The sequence below is a fragment of the Tenebrio molitor genome, chromosome 3 (genome assembly GCF_963966145.1).
Source record: "Tenebrio molitor chromosome 3, icTenMoli1.1, whole genome shotgun sequence".
Taxonomy (NCBI): Eukaryota; Metazoa; Arthropoda; class Insecta; order Coleoptera; family Tenebrionidae; genus Tenebrio; species Tenebrio molitor.
Genome location: NC_091048.1, coordinates 374,319 through 395,619, shown reverse-complemented (window position 1 = coordinate 395,619; position 21,301 = coordinate 374,319). Strand labels below are relative to the sequence as shown.

The window sequence follows — 21,301 nt, the reverse complement described above, 5'->3', positions numbered from 1 at the left end:
TAACGGTGAACGAACCAAAATTACACTTATACTCGTAGTTATAATATGTAGTTAAATCATATAATTATTGTGGTTTGAATGGGAGACAATTTGTTTAAGTTACGTTAAGTTAGTAGTTTCTTTTTATTTTTGACTCTAAATATTACAATTTTTCAATAAATAAGCAATAGGTATACAAAGTCATACATTAAAATAATCATATCACAATCATGTTAAAGAAATTAACCTTCTAAAATTTAGTAACTTCTTTATTAGAATCACTGGTAGCTTCTGTCTTTAATTTATTGATTTTCCTGAATTTTCCTTCCTCACTATTTTGCATTCCATAGAAGAAATAAATGAGGAAACCTAAAACAAAATTATAGAATTTTTGTTGTTTTTTTTTTAATAGCTATTTACCTATGAACAACCAAACCGCGAATCGTATCCAAGTTTGTTCGTCCAGTTCCAACATGAGGTATAAATTGATTATAATACTCAAACAAGGAATAAATGGAACCCATGGAACTTTAAATGACAATTTTACCTCATCTGTGGGCTGTCTGGCAATGACCACTACGAGGGTCAACATCACCGCAGTTATGATGACAAAAATTGTTAAATAGTACGGCTTATTGAGCTCGTCGATTCCATAGATGATGAACGCATCAAAGCCAGCAGCAAAAATACTGAAGATTATCAGACTATAGTTTGTGATTTTGGCAGATGTAGGAGTAGCGTGTTTGATCATGTTTAAGTTAAACATTTGTTTGAAAATTTCGAAGAATGTGTACTCTACATCTGTGTTTTGCTTCGTTTCCAAATTAGGATATTCTGCTTCTACAGGTTGGTACCTCAGAATCAGCACACACACCGCTACTATAGTGTACGCCAGTAGAGTACCAATCGACATCATATTGATCAGTTGATCGGTATCGAAGAGAATCGCCATTATTGCAACTAAAAATCCAGACAATATTGTGGCAACTAGAGGCGTCTTGGTTTTGGGATGAATTTTCGCCAAGAATTTAAAAATCAGGCCGTCATTCGACATGGCGTAGATGACCCGAGGTAGGGGAAACATGGCACCCAACAGACTAGTGCAAAGCGCGATCACCGCCCCAATCGTCACTATCCACTTGATCACCGTCCACCCCAACTTGTCGAAGACATAAGGGAATGGAGCGGTGGCGTCTTGGTCGTAATACGGCGACATCATCGTTAGTACCGTGGAGATACCGAAGTAGGCCAAGAAGATGATGATCAAGGAGATGACGATGGCCAAGGGAATGTTCCTTTGGGGGTTCTTGGCCTCCTCGCCTGTCGTTGCGACGGCATCGAAACCGACGAAACCGTAGAAACATTGGGCGGCTCCGGCCATCATTCCGGCGACACCGAATGGCATGAACCCTCCTTCTCCGGCATTTTTCTTGAAGTTGTCCGGGATCTCTTCGAAGCGTTTGTTCCAGTTGGAGGTATCGGCATTGATGGCTCCCGAGACGATCACAATGGCGACGGTGACGAGGTTCAAAGCAGTGAAGATGTTGTTAAGGAAGGAGGACTCTTTCACGCCGATCGAGAGCAACGCTGAAAAAATATTTCAAAAATTGTCAGAACATGTTCACGATTTTAATTGACTACAACTTTCAAGAACAATGATTATAAAAAGATTTATTTTTAACAAGTGTCTGTCTAAAATAACGAAAATGTTATACTAACAAAATTAGGCAAATTGTTGCTCATGTGTTGAGTTGTTGGATCTCACAATTAAAAAATGTTTCTGTTTACTTCGGTTTCGGATGCTGTGACAAGCAACTTGTTCGTCCAATTCTCACATGTTTAACGATACGTCCTTATTAATACATATTAAACAATCCAGTTTACGACTGAAAAACTTCAATCTAGTTGAAACTGACTGCGATATAGAAAATATCTCAGGAATTGCAAGGTGAAGAGAAGACCTCGAAACACGAAACTGTTAATAAATAGGTACACAACTAATATTTTGAATAACATTGTTTTTTTTTTAAATCTTGTACTAATATTGCTGAGTATAGTGGTAAGAGGATGACAGTAACCTGTAAGAAGCATAACGAATCCAAACGCCAAGAAATCTGGATATGTGGCCAAAAAGTCTACGTGCATTCGGGCCCAACTTTCCATTCCCGCTTGAATCTTGTGCTCTGCGAGGGCATCGATGTAGCCACTTAGGCCTCTGGCAACGCTAGCTGTTCCTGAAACATTATTACATCAGTAAAAAATTTGCAGGTAATTATAGATTTTTGTTTGCAGTTTGAATTCTTTATATTACCTGTAGTGTATTTTTTTAGAGTAAGTAAAAGTAATTTCTTTGGAAATTAGGTATACTTTAACATTATTTGGGCAAGTTTAAAAACATCGTAAAAAATGCTTTCTTTGTCTCTTTTTTAACAAAGATTATTTATTTGGCTGAATCTTTGCACATTATAATTCAGTAATATTCACTTTAAATTTTGACTGTAATCTATTTCTTTTAAAGTTTGACAGCAATATGATTTTACTAAAAATCTATTAAAAAATAACAGACATTTTTATAACAAATTTTAAGATGTATAGAATATCATTTCAGGCAGTTGACAACGGAACGTTGTTAGCCATGGGGAAAACCTCACCTATGGCGTACTCCAAGATTAAATTCCATCCAATAACATATGCAACAATTTCGCCTACAGATACGTAACTGTAGACGTAAGCCGAACCGGCTTTGGGAACCCGAGCTGCGAATTCTGCATAGCACAGACCTGCAAACAAACAAAAAGATTTTTCGTTATAAATAATGACTAGAGTTACTTTCTAATCGCCGCTTATGTAACTACTACATATGCTTTCACACGTTTTTATTTTTAATCAATGTATTCACATGTCATCAACCGGATATAAAAAACAAATATCGTACATTCCTATTAACGTTCAGAACAAAAACTTAAAAAAAATATGTATTTCCGTGTTGATGTGAACTCACCTACCAGTCTCAATGTCGTTTAACAACATGGCCACAGATCCTCGCAATTATTGTTAAATAAGTAACAAACAATTTTTTTATCGAGGATGAAAAACGTGATCTGTTATTACGTAAATTCGTTCTCTGTTGTTTATTATTAGTCTTATTAGTTATTACATAGCAACATATTTATTTTGTTTTTATTTAATGAAACCTATTTGTACTTGTTCTATAGGGTGAATTCGAAATACGTCACAATCTTAAAACCCCAGAATTTTCAGGAAGTGAATAAACCGAAAATGTGGTTAAACATTTTTAAATTCATAAAGTCCAATTTAATTTAATTCCATCCCGAACGGGACGCTTCTGAAAGTTCTAATAAATAGAAACATGAATATCCGCAAAAACGATTTAAAAACCGAGAGTAACAAAACCTTGTTTTGAATGAAATAGCCGAAAAACACTTTAAACACACAGCCGCAAAAACGTGTAAGATTAAGAGTGAAAACCAAGTGAAAGGAAAAGTCAAAGCAAAAACCACAACTACATTGGACACAATGTTTAAAATGTCGGTCGTGATTTCTAATATATGTAATACACGCCTGTGCCCTTCGATGTAGATTGTCCCGAACCCTTGCAAAACTTGCTGTATCGTCCGGGATTTGCGCTGATGAATATGGGTGTTAAAAACTCCGTTAACAACACTATTCGCATAAAATCAGGTTGATCGACGCACATTTGAATCACTCACAAAACTCTTGCTGACGAATGCAATCGAAAAGTACCACCGCGCCGGAAACTTTTCGCGATGCAAAACTTGTGCCCTTAATGTAACACCATCTGCACTTCCGTAACAAAGTACCATATCGGTCATTTCACTATTGGTATAATTTTCCATGACAATGACACTGACAGAAAATTCCAACCAAACAATAGCCGAAGGTCGCACTGAAAGCAACTAATCTGCACGCGGTACTAGCACCCGCGTAACAAAACTTTTTGCACCTTTTTTGTGTTGCACTCGATAACTTTTTAAATCTTACTATTCGTCCTAACGTGATATCAGTGGCGTACTCAACTTTTGTGCTTGAACTGTACATGGCTTTTCTGCCCTTATGCAGATCTATAGCGCAAAACTGAGTGCACGTGATTTTCACAATTGGTCTGAAGATCCTGGGGTTTTAAGATTGTGACGTATTTCAAATTCACGCTGTATTTACTTTTCCAAAATTTGTTCTAAAGTCTCTAATAAATTTTTTCACATTTGTAGGTCGTTTTTTCATTATTTCTTACAAAAAATAATCAACTGCTAATCGCAAGTAGGTATTGTTAAAAAAAATTATATGAGAACCTTGACGTGTTCTCTTATTTTATTACTACTCTCATTGCAAGTACATATTTTGTGAGTTCTCGGTTTGTCAGTTCACAAAATTTCGAACACCAATCCAAGACTGACGGTTGACAGAAGCTAGAGGCGACATCCTGAAATTAAGATTTCCTACATTAACTCCATTTAAAAATGCAATGTTTTTTCTTTAGTTTTGGTGAAATGTTAACATCGTTAAGACTTGTGATATTTCTGGTTTATTGTTCGCTACTACGTACTAGTATTATGTATTATCAAAAAATTTACTCTAATCAGTACCAATTGCTAAAAAATCAGAACAATATTCATTTGTCAAAACAGTTTGATTTTTTTTTTAATAATAATAATGTTGCCGTGGAAGAAATTTCCAAAGACGATTTAGTGTTAACGTGTGGTGTGGCATTTTTGGAGATAGAATGGACTAGTGGGTCCCTTTTTTATTGATAGCAGTCTCAATCAAACAAAATATCATATTATTTATTATCAAACGAAATAAGCAACTTTCTGGATGAGATGCGATTAGCAATGTTGAATAGAGTCGTGTTTCATCAGGACGGCGCCATACCACATAATGCACGCATGAATTTTGTATTTTTAAATCATTTAAATCATTTTGGTGAACGATGAATGGGAGCTCATGGGGCTATTCGATGGCCCGCTAGATCCCCAGATTTGAATCCATTGGATTTCTTTATAATCATTCGAAACCTTTGAGACAACGTTTATTTGACCCCACCATGTACCCAAAAAGAGTTAAGAAAAAGGATAGTGCGAGTATGTCAGGAAAAACCCCGAAATTTTTTACTGAATTCAAAGGTGGGCATTTCTAGAAGGTATCGACAGTGTCTGCAACAGCAATGAGAAAATTTGGAGCAACTAGAATAGATTTTTGTATTGTTTACAAATTTGATTACTTAATTTTTAATTTTCAATTTTTTTCAATTAAAATACATTTTTTGTTTTTTCTTTTAATGTACGAATATTCAGAAGAAGTTTCTTTGTAAGAACGAATAAAAAATATATAGAGTGTAATTTGAAAAGAAAGTTGGCAATCGTCTGTCAAAAAATAGATGTCGAAAAAAATATCGAATAGGATAATAATGAAGTGTTTTTCGAACTATTTGATTTGATATGTCATTTATTCAAATCGGATAAAGAATAAGTAAGATACAGCGTCAAAGGTTTTTCGTCAGTCACCCTGTATTTTGGTAATGAACATTTAAATAATTTGCTCTCCAGTTATTTTATTTTACAATAATTATTGACATAGAGTCAAAGAAATTGAAAACTACGTCTCGACAAGATCAAATAATAATTTCAATTTTATTGTGACCAAAAGGCTAAAAAACGATTCTGAGAAGTATTGTGCATTTTCAAAATTTTAACTCTTCCCCTTGACGGTAAACAACCGACGTCAAAAACTGAACTTTAGCCTGATAAAACTGATAATGCACACAATAAGCAAATATAGGTGTCCCAAAATTCACGAAATAACTCAATGTCAATTCCTGTTAGAAAATCATACAAAAAATAAATAAATATTCTATATCTTTTAAATTTAAAGATATGGAGGCCCAAAAGGTGCAGCTTTGATCTCATTTATTTTAAATATTAAATTTTTTTTTGACTATGTATTTGTTTTATACTTATTTATTAGTGATATGTACAGACTGTCTTAAAAAAATGGCCTACACTATAATTTTGCTATTATTCACCGTAACCCCACATTCGATTCTTGTCATTTTGACATGTACAGGGTGGAAACTTTAAATGGAATAAAATTCATAACTTGGAAATAGGCGATTTTTGTAAAAAATACCGAAACAGGTCAATTTTTATTTTTCCTTGCCCACATTTTGACGCATATGGTTTTTGCATATCTGCTCCCGGAAGTGCGCAACCACCCACAACTTTTTTTTTTCAAACATAAGGGTATATCAAGTGACACCTCGTTTGAAAGGCCAATTTGTAAGGAATACTACGCACTATTTGTTTCTTGAATATTTTCAAAGCCTACGTGCTAAAAAATAACAACCAATTCTACAAGTTCAACACTATTTAATGCAACAAAAGTTCAAAATGGGCACCGTTTCTCTCTTGGCAAATTACAAATTGATAGTAACATGCATCCCTTAGGTTTTGTAACATTTCCGGTGTGATTTTGCTAATTTTATGGTTCATGCCGTGTTAGGCATGAAGTTAGGCAAATCACACCGGAAATGTTACAAAACGTAAGGGATGCAGGTTACTATCGATTTGCAATTTGTCAACAAACAAACGGTGGTCATTTTGAACATTTTTTGCATTAAATAATGTTAGACTTATAAAATTGGTTTTTATTTTTTAGCACGTAGGCTTTGAAAATATCTAGGAACCAAACAGTACGTTGTATTCCTTGAGAAGTGTCACTTGACATACCCTTCCATTTGAAAAAAAAAAGTTGGGGGTGGTTGCGCACGCAGATATGCAAAAACCATATACGTCAAAATGTGGGCAAGGAAAGATAAAAATCGACCTGTTTCGGGATTTTTTACAAAAATTGTCAATTCCCAAGTTATGAATTTTATTCCAGTTAAAGCTTCCACCCTGTATATTGTTGTTCTGCCAATCAATTTAAATTGTTTAAAGCTCAGACATTCCAAAAATCCGACATGAAAGAACAAAATTAGAGCAGTCGTACATAGACAACCTGAGGTAATGTCGAGTTTTGAAATTTATCACCCAAAAAATATCAATCATAATCAAGACGGTAATCATAATGACAATAAAGTATGGATCACAATTTTTTTTTTGAAATGTCAGAAAATGACGGCTAAAATTTTTTTGGCCGGCATGGTACATATAGGTCTTCGTATATGTGTTTTCTACAAAAAAGAAGATTTTTTTTTACATTTTTATCTTCAACGTGGAAACGCTGCAAGCATTCGGGGCACTTTTCCAGATTCCGCAATATTATCGGAAATTTTTGTATTATAAAACAAAAATGTTTATGTAATTGTTACATTGTTATTGTTCAATAAATAATTTTTATCTAAAATTTTAATAGCTAATTAAAACTGTACTGCTAAGCTGTTCCGCGAATTTTGGGACACCTGTATATTCTTGTTCTTGCTGTTGATAGAAAAATTACGAGTGGTTAATGATTTTTAACCTTCACAACAATAATCTTGAGAATTTGATGCACTTGAACCTTATTTGAATATCCTTTATGAATTAAAAACATAAATCCAAAAACAAAAGATTATTGTAAAGATGCACTGTCAAGATTGTTATCTCTAACATCGCATTATGGAGAAACAATCAAACCGAATATCTAACGAACTTATAGGTACTTTCACTTCATAAATACATATTACTTTTTTGTTAAACTAGGTACTGTGTTTCAATTACGAATAATTTCAATTCAAAGAAAAGTCCTTGAGATACGTATTTAGTTAAGTTTGAAATTAAAAGAATTGAATATTTTTATTGATTAAAAAACTCAAGTTACCTAGTGCATAGTTATCTGTGCCTGAAGTGGGTCATTTTCTGACGTGTATTTTTTTTGCATTGTTAGTAAGATCGAAACCATAGAAACCATACAAAACAGTGTGTGAAATGCAATTTCACGCATACGACTATTTCTGTTTTTCATTTCACGCACTGTTTTTTATTAGTTACCTAGCAACATCGTCACTGTATTGAAACTTCAGAGTTCCTTCAAAAATTTGAATTTTTAATTTCAATTTTTTGAATCAAATATAGAAAAAATATTGTTTATATTTCGTGCGCGAAGATGTTTTTGTGCATTCAAAGGCTTATACTGCCTCGACCTTGGTCTCGGCGTAAAAGACCTTTTCATGCACAAAAAACACTCTCTTCGCGCACTTAATATAAAAATAACTATATCTTAAAATCTTGGGTTGACAGGATGACAGGGTTGTCGAGTTGCGTTTCCCAAAAATGATCTCTTAGGTGGAGAAAACAAAAAGTATCTCTGTGTTCATCCTCCTGACAAACATTAACAAAATGAAAACAAAACATCTTAATCATCTTCACTTTTTGAATATGATTTAATAGCACCTCGATTCATACGCTAATCTACATAGTTTATTAAGAATTCTCGACGTGTAAAAAATTTTTGTGGCATTGGCAACAAACTTGTGCCACATACCTGATGTCTCACTTACCCACTTTTCGATAAAGAAACCGAATTGACTAGTGATAAAAAGTAACCTCACAATAATCAAAACTATTTTTTAGTACGTTGTAATTATGTAATCAATTTTCGCTTCATTTACCTCATGTATTTTGCTAATCAGTTCACTTATTCACGATGTATTCCAATAAAAAAACAATTTATTAGGTGCGTGTAGTGTGAAACCTGACGGTTTTCCCCGTTAAAATATACCTGCAACAGCCGAAGCGATGGCGGCTACCAGGAAAGAGAGACAAACTGCAGGTCCTGCAATGTTCTTCGCAACGGATCCAGCCAAGACGTAAACACCCAGACCCAAAGTCGATCCCACACCCAGAGCAGACAAATCCAACAGCGACAGGACTCGGGCTAGTTCGCTGGTGCCGGTGTCCTCGAGGGTCTTTTTCCTCGCCAGAGAGGAAAAAAATGTCTTCACCATCTGTAATGTGACGGTTTTCGAAAAAAGAATCTGCAAATTGATGGTCTGGCGGACCGATTGACTGACCTGATTTTTCTTACCCGACATCTTAGAGACTAGAGTACCCTATTAAAGGAGCATCTGTGTCGATAGAATTGATATTAAACCAATCTTATCTAGAAATCTTCGATCAATCAATTTCGGTAACCAATGTAAAAGCAAAAACGCAATCGGCGTAAAAAGTGAGATTTGCGCCACTTCAGTCGGTTTAGAGAAATTTTTTCTAGGTTGAGGTCGGCGAATCCAACCGGTTCAAAATTATTATTGTGATAATAAAATTTTAGATTTGCGACGTCATTGACACGGTTTTCTAAAGAGCAAGAAAAGAGAATTGCATTTTAATGAGCAAACAATAATTGAGGATTTAATAGTGCTAAAGTAAAAAAAAAATTATTTGACTGATATCGGAGAAATATGTTTCTACTTCAACACTGATTTGCGTCATATTTCGCTTGAATTGATTGCTGATAAGGTAAAGCAAGACAATGATCCCATTTGAAAGCAGACGACAGATTGTAATTGCATAAGTTTATAACTGTTAGTTTATTGGTATTACATCATTCAGCGAGGTGGATGATGAAATTTGCTTTATTCCATAATACATACTATCTATTATTATATGTACTATCTATATACAGAGTGTTCCACCTAAGAATTTCAGGTCTTTTAGTTTTATTATTTATGGACCGATTTTTGTGAAATTTTGTGAAAACAGATAGATAATTATAATTTAAAGGGTGGAGATTAATCTTGCGTGACTCAAGTACCTCCAGTCTTAAAAACGCCATTTTAATTCACTTTATTTGTGAATTAAATCGTTTAAGGTTTATCCTAAATCCTAAACTGTGGAACAATAATAAACAATGACTTCCACAAAAATTCCTAAAGGCAGTCATACTACAAGAAAAAGAGGAAAAAACCGTGTTAATTTTCCAAAAGGTATTAAAACGCGCATATCCATGAAACAAATGAGCACCATTGTGAAATTTTGGACATTCTTTCAATTCCTGTTCAAATGTACAGTTAGGGACACTAAATTTCGGGCATCATTTTTCTGTCACTGTTACAAAAAATTGCTGTGTAAATCACTCTTTATTGTTAACGTGACATTCAAAAGTCAAATTGTGAAATTTATTTTTTCGGCCTCCATCTAGAAAAACTGATTTTCCATTCGTCTAAATCGTCTGGAAAATATCATTTCCCTACATAGGCAAGAAAATCGAAACAGGAATTTTTAATCAAAGATTTTATGTTGGCAGCACCAAATGTCAATGTTATTATTTGTATCCTTTATCGCAAGCTGTATTTACATTGTATATTGCAGTAGAGGCCGAGGGGGGCTATCAAGCGATGGGTTAGGAATAACAAAAAGGACAACGATTGTTCTGAATATTTGAGGAATTGGTTAACTTTTGTCGTAACAGTCGTTTGTTGTAAATGTAAAATTTAATTTTAATGCCATTTTTATTAACATTGTGTATGCGAATTCACAGCCGCTTTGGCCTAATTTCAATTTTTTGAATAAAATATTCTTTTTTTTTTATAGCGCAATTATTGTTTTATTTGAATCTTTATTCAAAAATCGCATGCAATAAACAGTAGATAACAACGTAATAATTTAAAAAAAGCAAATTAACAAAAAATATTTTCGGTTGTAATTCCCCGAGAGCTCTGAAATGATCGATTTTTAACACGAAAGCTCTCCTAGGTAACAACGAGTGTCACTTTGACAGTATTAATTATGTCAAAGTGACACGAGTGGTTACCTTTTGAGAGCTTGAGTGTTAAAACAGATCATTTCAAGAGCTAGAGTGTAATTCGGTTGATTATTTAATGAATTAAATATGTAGTACCATTTGACAACAGTATTTATTTTATTACTTTGGCAATAGGATTGAAAACATCTGAGAAACCTACTTGACGAATTATCGAATTATCACGAGTGCATGTCAAATTATCGACAATTTGACATGCACGAGAGGATATTTTGGCAGACTATTTCCTGAGAAAAATTTACATGATAAGTAAGTACAAATAAACGTAATTCTGTGTTTCAAAATTGGTTATTCTTTAAATTTTTATTTTGAATTTTTTGAATTTTTATGTTGAAAATTTGGCACTAGTGCAAATGATCGATAATTGCACTAGTGCAGTATTATCGCTGTAATTCGATCGCTATTGGCTAAAATTCAAATATTCGAGCTTTTTGATTGGCTTAAATTTTTCGAAGGAAATAGTCACTATAATCCAAAAAATAAAGCCTTACGATTGGTCGAAAACGATGATGAATGAAATATGTAATCACTTATAATATCCCGATAGTAATTTGAATTAAAATTTTGCAATTTTTGTTATACTGGAAATATTTTTCTTTCCACCTAGAGTTGTCAAAAATATTTCCGGAAATAAAAATAAACGTAGCTTCCTCATTGGATAGTAGACTCATGAATGCGATTTTCATAAGTAATACAACGAATGGGTAGGAAATTGCAGGAAATTTTCGATCTCAAGATCTCAAGACTTGAATGCACACGCCACGAGGTACAGTTAAAACTCCGTGTGTGTGGAGAAGAAGTGACACGCACATTCAAGTCAGTTGGAATCAAGACTGTCTTGATTTTTTGCGTGCACATTCAAACCTGCGCGGGGATAACTTACTGTGTATGGCGACAAGTCTCTGCATGCTTCGGTTAAAATTCAGTGGCGGCCGTATTTTGTCTGATTTACGAAATATGTCTCGTGAGTACAATACAGGGGCACGCCACTGTTATCAGACAAATTTCCTTTTTGGTCACCATCGCAATGAACGTTTGCTGCACAACTGACGGGGAAGCAGTAGTGTGTGTGTACTCACAGAGAGTACGGGTTTAACTTAGGACAAGTGTGTACACTTTTAACTGCACATTCTTCCCTCTGTGTGTGTGGCCGGCTTTAGAAACAAATACGAGTGGTCTGAGGAGAAAATTTCCGGCAATTTCGTACCCACGTGTTTGTATTCAGAATGACTATTTCCTTCGAAAAATTTAAGCCAATCAAAAAGCTCGAATATTTGAATTTTAGCCAATAGCCATCGAATTACAGCGATAATACTGCACTAGTGCAATTATCGATCATTTGCACTAGTGCCAAATTTTCAACATAAAAATTCAAAAAATTCAAAATAAAAATTTAAAGAATAACCAATTTTGAAACACAGAATTACGTTTATTTGTACTTACTTATCATGTAAATTTTTCTCAGGAAATAGTCTGCCAAAATATCCTCTCGTGCATGTCAAATTGTCGATAATTTGACATGCACTCGGGATATTGTCACTACAATTCACCGAGCAAAAATTAAAACATTGAAAATAAAATATCCTAGTGGAAACATTTGTTGGAAATTTTTGGTGGCAATTTTCGCTAGTCAAAATTTCCGCGGCAATTTTTTTTTAAATTATGTCAAATTTCAAAAGCGAAATCTGAATGGTACTCCATAATGGCGAGGGTGCTGAATTTTTAATGTTTATATTGAAACAAATGGCTGCGCTACCTTAACGACGAAAAAATTATCGCGGTAATTAGCTACTAGGAGTAGCAAATAGTCACTTATTATATCCCAAGTGCAAAATTTTTTATCGGAAATTTTTTTGCTAATGAACGAAAACATCCATAAATGAGGTCAGAAGACCAATTTATTAGCAAATAATTTGATAATATGTAATTGGTCTTCTGGCCGAATAATTTATAGATGTTTGAGTTCATTAGCAAAAAAATTGCCGATATTAAAATTTTGCACGAGGGGTATACGGCTGATTATTTCCTGAATAGAATGAAACCAAACGCATTATTTCCAATCCTTGTTATTCAAAATAATAAAAACAAATCAGGTGGATTTTAGAGAAATTTTATCGGGTTATTTTTTGTTTTCTCGTTTTGATTGGTCAATATTTGTCACGCAATTGGTTGCTAAACACATGAAGTGAATTTTTTCCTCATTACGATTGGCTGACAGGACTCTTTAAAAAATAATCAGTTGTAATACGACGAGTAGTCAATGTTATGCCGATTATTTTTGTGGTGCTGGTAGGAATGTCAACGGCGCTGGGATATGAATCTGACGAGTGCGTTAGCACGAGTCGAATTCGAAAGCGCCGTTGACAGGAGTAACACCACCGCAAAAATGATCTGCATAACATTGACGAGTCGTATTTGGAGGACTATTTAATGAATCAAATTCCTCAAATTTCTTTCAGTTTTTAAAATTGTACACTTCAATTTGTTAGAAAATAATATTTTTGTGTTCGTTTTTTGCTGCAAAAAATAATTTAATGAAGATTTTCATTTGTTTAAAATATTCACTTCGATTACTAGTACAATAGTCGCTGATATTTGTACTAGTCCATTATCCGTTGCAATTCTTTTGTAACCATGGAAATCACTAAAATTAACTTTGTTTCATTGGTTGATGAACATTAAGTGACAGATGAATGAAATAGTCAATGAAAACGGTGTACACATTTGCATGAAAATATTTTTTTGTTAATTTGCTTATTTTTTTTATTATTTTGTTGTTATCTACTGGGTATTTATTGCAATGCTATTTTTGAATAAAAATTCAAATAAAACAATTGCTTTATAAAAAAGAATATGTTATTTAAAAAATTGAAATTACGCCAAAACGGCTAGAAATAGGCATGCACAATGTTAATAAAAGTGGCCTTAAAATAAATTTTACATTTATATCTAGAAATGGTAATTGCCATTTAAAAAAATTAAGTTTTCGACATTCTTTGATTACACAAGTCTGCACTGATTTCGATGTTTGCATAAAATTGACAGTTTTTGAACAATTTCGACCCCCTGATTACGAAAATGATTTTGGTTTTGCGCTATCACGTCTAGTTTTTTCACAAATCGTTTTTTCTTAAAATTGAAATGTTCACCTAGAATGAATGAATTATTTCAAAATTTCGATATTGTAATATCGGACAACAATATGGATATTCGAAATTTCCTTGTTTTATTTGCGAGTGGGACTGCCGGGCACGAGACAAGCATTGGACTCAAAAAATTGGACTTAAGAACTAGACTTGTACCGGGAAGCAATAATAAAAAATAATTTAGTTGTATCCTAAAAAAGTAGTATTAGGTACCACCAATGCATATCAAACTCTGTTTGATGAAGCAATTTGTAAAGCCTCTTGATAAAAATGGACAATGTTTCAAGTATTAATGTACACAGTTACCAGATCTCTCCAATGCCAAATTAAAAGAGGTTAGGACCTCAAATAAGATCTTTGTACAAAGGTAATGATTTTCAAAATTCTATGAATGTTGTTGAAAGGAATGCCTAGACGGCATTTAAGAAGGTCATAGAAAAATTGCTTGGAAATCACAAAGATGAAGACTACGAAAATATTGTAAGAATCATGTTTAAAATTTTCACATCTTGGGATGTAATATGAGTTTGAAAGTGAATTTCCTCTTTTCGTACTTAAATCTTTTTCCTAAAAATCTTGGTGCTGTCAGCGAGGAACAAGGGGAACGTCTTGACCAAGATATAAAACAAATGGAGAGATGATATCAAGGAAGATGAAGCGTATCAATGATGGTAGACTTTTGCTGGATGTTACAGCGCGATGTACCCAAAAAAAATATACAGCAGGCAATCAATTAAAAGAAGTTTCCTCACAAAGCGTTAAAGATGCCATTCTCATAAGGAATAAAAAATTTAGTTAGATTATTAACCAAGAATTATTATAAACATCTTATTTTCCTAAATAAATTGCTTAATTTTTTTTGTTAATTGTGAAAAAACCTGACGTGATACAAAAAAATGAATTGTATTTTTGTAATCAGGGCTCCAATGTTATACAAAATCAGTTATCAAAATCAAAACATCGATTAAAAAGTTTTGTTTTGCAGGCCTGTGATTATCAAATTTAAAAAATTGCAGTAGGCGTATGAAACATAAAAAAAATGTTACTAATAGCGCAGAAAATCGACCAAATCTTTAATAATTCGGTAAAAAAAAAAAAAATAATATTTCCGATGGTTCAGGAGTTATCAATTATTTAATAGCTAGCCATAGACGAACACATTTTTCGCCATATTTGCATGCGGCGAGCAAAAGTGGCACATTTATAAAAACTACTCGTGGCGAGCAACGTCGAGCATTTTTACGACCGACACCATAAACATCCACGCCACTCCACGGAATTATCCGTCTTGCTGATCCACCACGAGTAAATCGGCCTGTTTATGGAAGAATCTGACGATTTACGGGACGGATTTGCATGGCTCGTGGCTCTTGGAAATTTCAAGAGGTCGCACGCCACGACAACGGCATTTACAGTTCACAATTCGAAGTGTGCGTAACAATTTCAAAATGTCTCAAATTAACAAGAAAAGAAAATTAGTTATTATTACTAGTGCTACTGCTCTAATGTACTATACAATTTTTGCAAATAATAATGGAAACAAAAAATAAAACGACGTTTATGCCAAAACTAATGGTTACGTGAAAGGGAGAAATATCGTGACATAGAATTGCGCGTTAATGAACATGACGATCTTTGTTAGTCATTTTTGCTGCACTACCGAAATTGTTATAAATACCAATCAATTTTTAACGCCATGCAAACGTGTGCTTTTATTTTGTAAAAATGTGGCATGCAAGCCGTCGGATTTACATGGCTCGCGATGTGGCACGTCAAGTCTGCATAAATGCACAGTTTTATCCGTCATTTTTGCTTGCCGCATGCAAATATGGCGAAAAATGTGTTCGTCTATGGCTAACTATCGAAGCCCTGCAGCCCAGATTTTTTGCTGAATGAAAATTTGCTTTAGTTTTTTTTACATAGGTCAAAAACTATTATAGATAAGTGTTAACAGAAGGACGTTCTAAACTCAAAATTTAACGTAAAGTCCAAATGTGAAATCAAAATGGGGCCTTATTTGAACTTGGAGCAGTCGACTATAGTCGGCTATAGTCGGTTACCAATTTTCGGATTACCTAATACGATTTTGGGAAATCAGAAAGTTTCTAACGAACGGGCTATGTGAATCGCCCTGTATACCGCAATATTTTCCGAATGTGCAGTAGAAAGGCAGCTATCATCTAAAAAAAAAAGAAAAAGTCTACGGAAAAAGTTGATATCTTTAATAACAAACAAGTTATGGAGTTTTTTCGAAACTCTGGGACACCTATACAATATGTTATTAAAATGCGTTAAGAAAATTTAGACGGTGATAGAACTCATCAAAACAAATTACTTTTTTATTTACCATTTTTTCGAAAACTCAAATTTATGCTCGAATTTATTTTCACCGTATTCCGTGTCATCGAGTCGTTTATGGATGGGATGGTGAAAGAACAACGGCTTCGTACGAAAAACGTTAACGCAAAAAAGTAAATACGGCAAAAACCCAGGCGGATAGGTCTTGCAAAAACTTACTGACACAATTTAGTCACGTCCTTCACCTGCATGCGGCCGTGTTTACAATTGATTAGAAAGTGAATTTCCCGTAATTATCGTTAAAAATGGTGCAGTACACTAATCCAGAGTTAACGGACTTGGTGCTCATCTACGGGGAAGCTTTATCAATTATCAAATGCTGATACAACCAGGCGTTTGTGTGTAGGTACATGAAGAGATTTCCCGGTCGCCAAGTTCCCTGTCCACGTACCTTTGTGAATGCTGTCAAGCATTTAAGGGATTATGATACTTTTAGTCCTGTCGTGTCCTGTTTAAATTTTCCTAATGCATTTCAATAACACGCTGTAGACAGGCTGATTCACGTAGCCCGTTCGTTAGAAACTTTCTGATTTCCCAAAATCGTATTAATATGAAAATTGGTAGCCGACTATAATCCACTGCTTCATATTTCGATTCTACATTGAGTATTCAGTAAAAAAAATCAATTATTTATTTCCAATGGTTCAGGAGTTATAATTTTTTAATGAAGCTCTGTAACCCCGGTTTTTTGCGAAAAAATGACATAGGTCAAAAACGATGACAGATAAGTGTTAATAGAAGGACGTTATAAACTTAAAATTTAATGTAGAATCCAAATATGAGATCAAAATAGGGCCTTTTCCTTTAAAAAAAAAACAAAGATGGCGTGGATTTCCGGTATTTCCGGAAGTGTCGCCATTTTGAAAATATTTTATTTGAACTTGGAGCGGTCGACTGTAGTCGGCTACCAATTTTCGTATTAATTTGATTTTGGGAAATCAGAAAGTTTCTAACGAATGGGGTACGTGAATCACCCTATATAAAACGATATTTTGTCACTTATAATTACACGAGAGCTTTTTTTTGTCGAAGTAAACTTGACATTTCAATGAGAATTTTGTTGCCCGGCAATTTAACGAAAAAAACGGCCTCTGAAAAAATTACGAGTCCGTAGGACGAGTAATTTTTTCTGGCAGTTTTTTTAGTTTAATTGCAGACAACAAAACTCGAATAATAAATGTCAAGTTTACTTCGACCCAAAAAAAAAAGCTTGAGTGTAATTCGGTAAGACAGTACGATGATGCAGACCTACTAGAATCAGACGCTTTCAAAAGTTAGGTTCCGTTTTGTCGCTGGAAAAGTTAGGGCAAACTTTTTTCGCTGTCATAGTGACAAAAACACCGCTGCTTATGGGATTTTTAGTGTATGACTTAAATTGTCAACATAAAAGCGTCATTAAAAAAAAATAAGTGATACTGTATACAGGGTTGCGATTATGTATGGAACCGTCTCCGTCCTGCTAAAACGGTTGAAGCTAGAACCCTGAAATTTTAAGCAGACCTAGAACTCATTGAAAGCTACTTTTAAAATATTTTTTTATCCACAAGTTTTCAAAATACAAAGCCAACATGATTTTTTTTTAAATAGGAACATGAGTTAAATGAGGCATCCTTAATAAGCTTATTTTTTTAGAATTAAATGATATAATAGGTTTGATGATTTCTTCGATAGAATCTTAGAAAAAAAAATTAATAAATTTGGAACATACCTATTGTTCAAATATTAATTGAAACATTTTATTAAATATTCGTTGTTTCGTTTAGTTTTGTCATTTTAGTTTCATTGAAAGCATTATTTGCAAGGTGTGTTAAACGATATCAAATTTTAAGAGCACAAAACTTAGAAAACAATTACTGTATAGGTACCTAATTGCTAAAGTTTCAAATATCAAACTTATGTGCCCAACTAGGTACAATCGCGGGCAAAGAATACTAGTACAGTATGTTAGTATAGACACTTCCAAAACTCAATCAAAATTTGAGATTTGGAAGTGTCTACCCAAACATGCTGTACCAATATTTTGTGCTCGCAATAGTACTCCTCTTATTTACAAAATTTTAATATTCTCAATCAGATATTTCAATGAGAAATGAAATAATCAAATTGCGACATTCTAGTGTCATAGGTTTGGTTTTCTCTAATTTTTGACGGATTTTAAATGCTGTTTCATTTATAAAAAAAAATACATACCTGTTTTCATTCTGTTTTACTTAAGTTTTAATTTTTTTCTAAGATTCTGTCGAACAAATCACTAAACCTATTACATCATTTAGTTCTAAAAAAAATAAACTTTTTAACGATGTCCCATTTAACCGATGTTCTCATGAAAAAAAATCAACTTGGCTTTGTATTTTGAAAACTTATAGATATTTTTCTTTGTTTTTAATTTGGTAAGTAGCTTTTAATTAATCCGAAGCGTATTTAAAATTTCAGGGTTCTAGCTTAAACCATTTTAGCAGGACCGAGACGGTTCTATACATAATCGCAACCCTGTATGATTTATTATTGTGATAAGCGATACAAAAGTTTGCTAATAATAAAATTTATTTCTTTAATTAAAGTTAAAAGTAAATTTAATTAACTAGTCGAGTTACTGTAAACGTTCGAGAATTGATTAATTTAATTATTAGGAAGCGTCAGAAATTAGTTAAAAACTTAAAATTTTAAGTAAACGTATTAGTTTTTTGGGAAATATGCACTTGCAAATGTTAATGAAAAAGTTGCAGCATCTCATTACAAGTAAGTTAATGTCGTGTTAATTCCTCCCTACCGTCATTGAATAAATTCAGCACTATAGGTATAATACGAGTACAGTTGCGGCCGTTGAAAACTCAGACACTTTGACAACGCCAAACTTTTAGCTTTGTAAATGGTATTGAAAGTGACGTTTCTCAAAATGTCACTCAAACATTATCCACATTAATTTCTCTCGCAATGGCTCTTATACTCACACCGACCCTCAGTCAAACACATTTTTGCAAATCAGATAATTGCGGCATTTCAAAAGTTACGCGCGATTCTGACCTAATATGTCAAATACTGACATTGACTTTATAATCCTTGATGAAAATCCTGTTTACGCTAATCAAATTTCGGAATTTATACAGAGTGTTTAAATCTTTCCTGTCTGAGATTTCAACGGCCGCAACTGTACCTATACATACATACTTCAACACTTTGAGACATTAAGAGTAAAACACTGTTACAAAAATGTAAGTAATTCAGTTTGCAAAATTTAAAAGAAACAAAGTGTGTTACAAAGTATACTGCGCCAAAAAATTGTCGCAACACTAAACGTATTTTTGCATTACATAAAAATGGCAGAAGTACCTAATTGAAAAATAATATCTGTATTAAAATTTATTATTATGTTAATATTACGTTAATAGGAGAATTATGTTAATAAAACCGTTTGCATTTGTGTAGATAACTATGTTTTCTTATCATGAAAGAAATAGTAGTTTATTTAACGAGTTTGTGTGACACACGAACGAGTTGAATACAACGTTTTTTTGTTCGACGAGCCCCTTAAAGGCTCCAAATCGCTTAAAATCTTTAGAATTAGCTTGACGTTTTGTTTTGACAAGTTGTGACATTTATCAAAATCCGTTCACACAGGAGAAAATTCTCAAATTCTGACAGTGTCGAACAAAAAAAATATTTTCGAAATTCGATGTGTTGCAACAATTTTTTGGCGCAGTGTAGTTTCCGAATATGTTTTGTCAACAATAGTAAAATAATCTCTGTACCTACATATACCCACTTCCGGTGAAAACTATTGTAGCTTTCACCATCATATTAAAAATAAAAGAAACCGCAGTTGTCAACAAAATTAAGGCTCCAGAATCCCAGATTTAACAACTCATTCTGGTTTACTTTCTATTTTCGTTCGATTTAAGTATACATATTTGATTTGTGTAAAAAAAATCTTTATTGATACATGTAAATTGTAAACAAATAAACAAGGAGACTGGTTCCTACGAAGTCCACGAGATTAAATAATGAACCAACAATATTTTAATAAACTGGATAGTACCTAAGTTTACTTTAAGAATTACAAATGTTCCATTTATTTATTTAACTTAAGTTACCACGTAAAGGCAGTTATATGTGTAACCTGCACAATAAAAATAACAAAACGTCTTGATTATTTACTGTTTGACACCAGCTTTTAAATTACTGTTAAAGTTCAATATCTTTGCAAATGATTTTTAACAAAAAAATTAACAAAAAAAGTATCCGAAAATTTTGTAGCGGTCATTCGTCATATTTTTGTTAATATTTTATGATTGCAAATTATAAATTTTACGGGAAATAAAAAATTAATCTCTCAATGATACAGTAAGTAATAAAAAAAATTCTTAAACATTATCAGCGTGCTCGAAAAACTTAGCTAAAACGCTGCTGCAGCATTCAATAATGACATTTTTAAATCGTCGCATATATTGATGCATCGCTATAGAAATTTGTAACATCCCATTGCAAACATTTAAAAAACTATCACTCGTATTTTAACAGTTAAAATAATTACACTTTCGAACGTAGAACTAAAACTCACCTTGTCTTTTTGGAAAGTCGGTTAAAAAAGTGTTAAATCCTAGAGTTTCCCAAAAAAACTATACATTTTTCCTTGAATGAATCCGCAGTTAACACTGAATGTGCAATTATATTTGAAATTACAGTGCGGTGTTCCACCTTGTAATAATTGACGAGGCAACAGTAACAGGTAGAACTCAATTCAGCAAACTGACTGAATATAATCATTGTTAATTACATTTTGCGTCCCCCCTTTTGCTAACATTGAAATACAAACAGAATTAAAAAATGGCAGCAAAAACGTTGACCGTTTCTTTATTTATATTTATTCGACATCCCAATATTGTTTTCACAGCCGTCAATGAAAAAAATAAACATACGTAACTAGATGCATCCAGTTCGGCACAATTTACAGGACACTTAACAAATCCTGTTTGTTGGCGAACTGAATGCGAAAAAATAAGCGAGCAGTTTGTATTTGAATTTCGCGGGCATGTATGACCAAC

The 21,301-nt window shown here is 33.3% G+C and overlaps 1 protein-coding gene and 1 long non-coding RNA gene across 3 annotated transcripts; one reads left to right on the top strand and one right to left on the bottom strand.

Annotated features, from left to right (window-relative positions):
- Window positions 1-104: 104 nt before the first annotated feature.
- Window positions 105-21,015, bottom strand: LOC138125440 (cationic amino acid transporter 2-like). Of its 2 annotated transcripts, none has more exons than XM_069040758.1 (6): window positions 20,818-21,015; window positions 8,716-8,941; window positions 2,631-2,759; window positions 2,058-2,213; window positions 400-1,566; window positions 105-348 (listed from the first exon to the last, which is right to left on the bottom strand). In XM_069040758.1, exons 2-6 carry the CDS (start codon window positions 8,939-8,941, stop codon window positions 230-232), a joined length of 1,797 nt encoding a protein of 598 aa, XP_068896859.1. In that variant the 5' UTR covers window positions 20,818-21,015; the 3' UTR covers window positions 105-229. The 2 variants fall into 2 exon arrangements, with proteins under 2 accessions (XP_068896859.1, XP_068896858.1); XM_069040757.1 differs by lacking the exon at window positions 20,818-21,015 and adding an exon at window positions 9,008-9,151.
- LOC138125455 (uncharacterized) lies at window positions 2,106-3,151 on the top strand. Its single transcript, XR_011157462.1, has 2 exons — window positions 2,106-2,247; window positions 2,588-3,151. It is a non-coding gene; the product is annotated as an uncharacterized lncRNA (long non-coding RNA).
- Window positions 21,016-21,301: the final 286 nt, after the last annotated feature.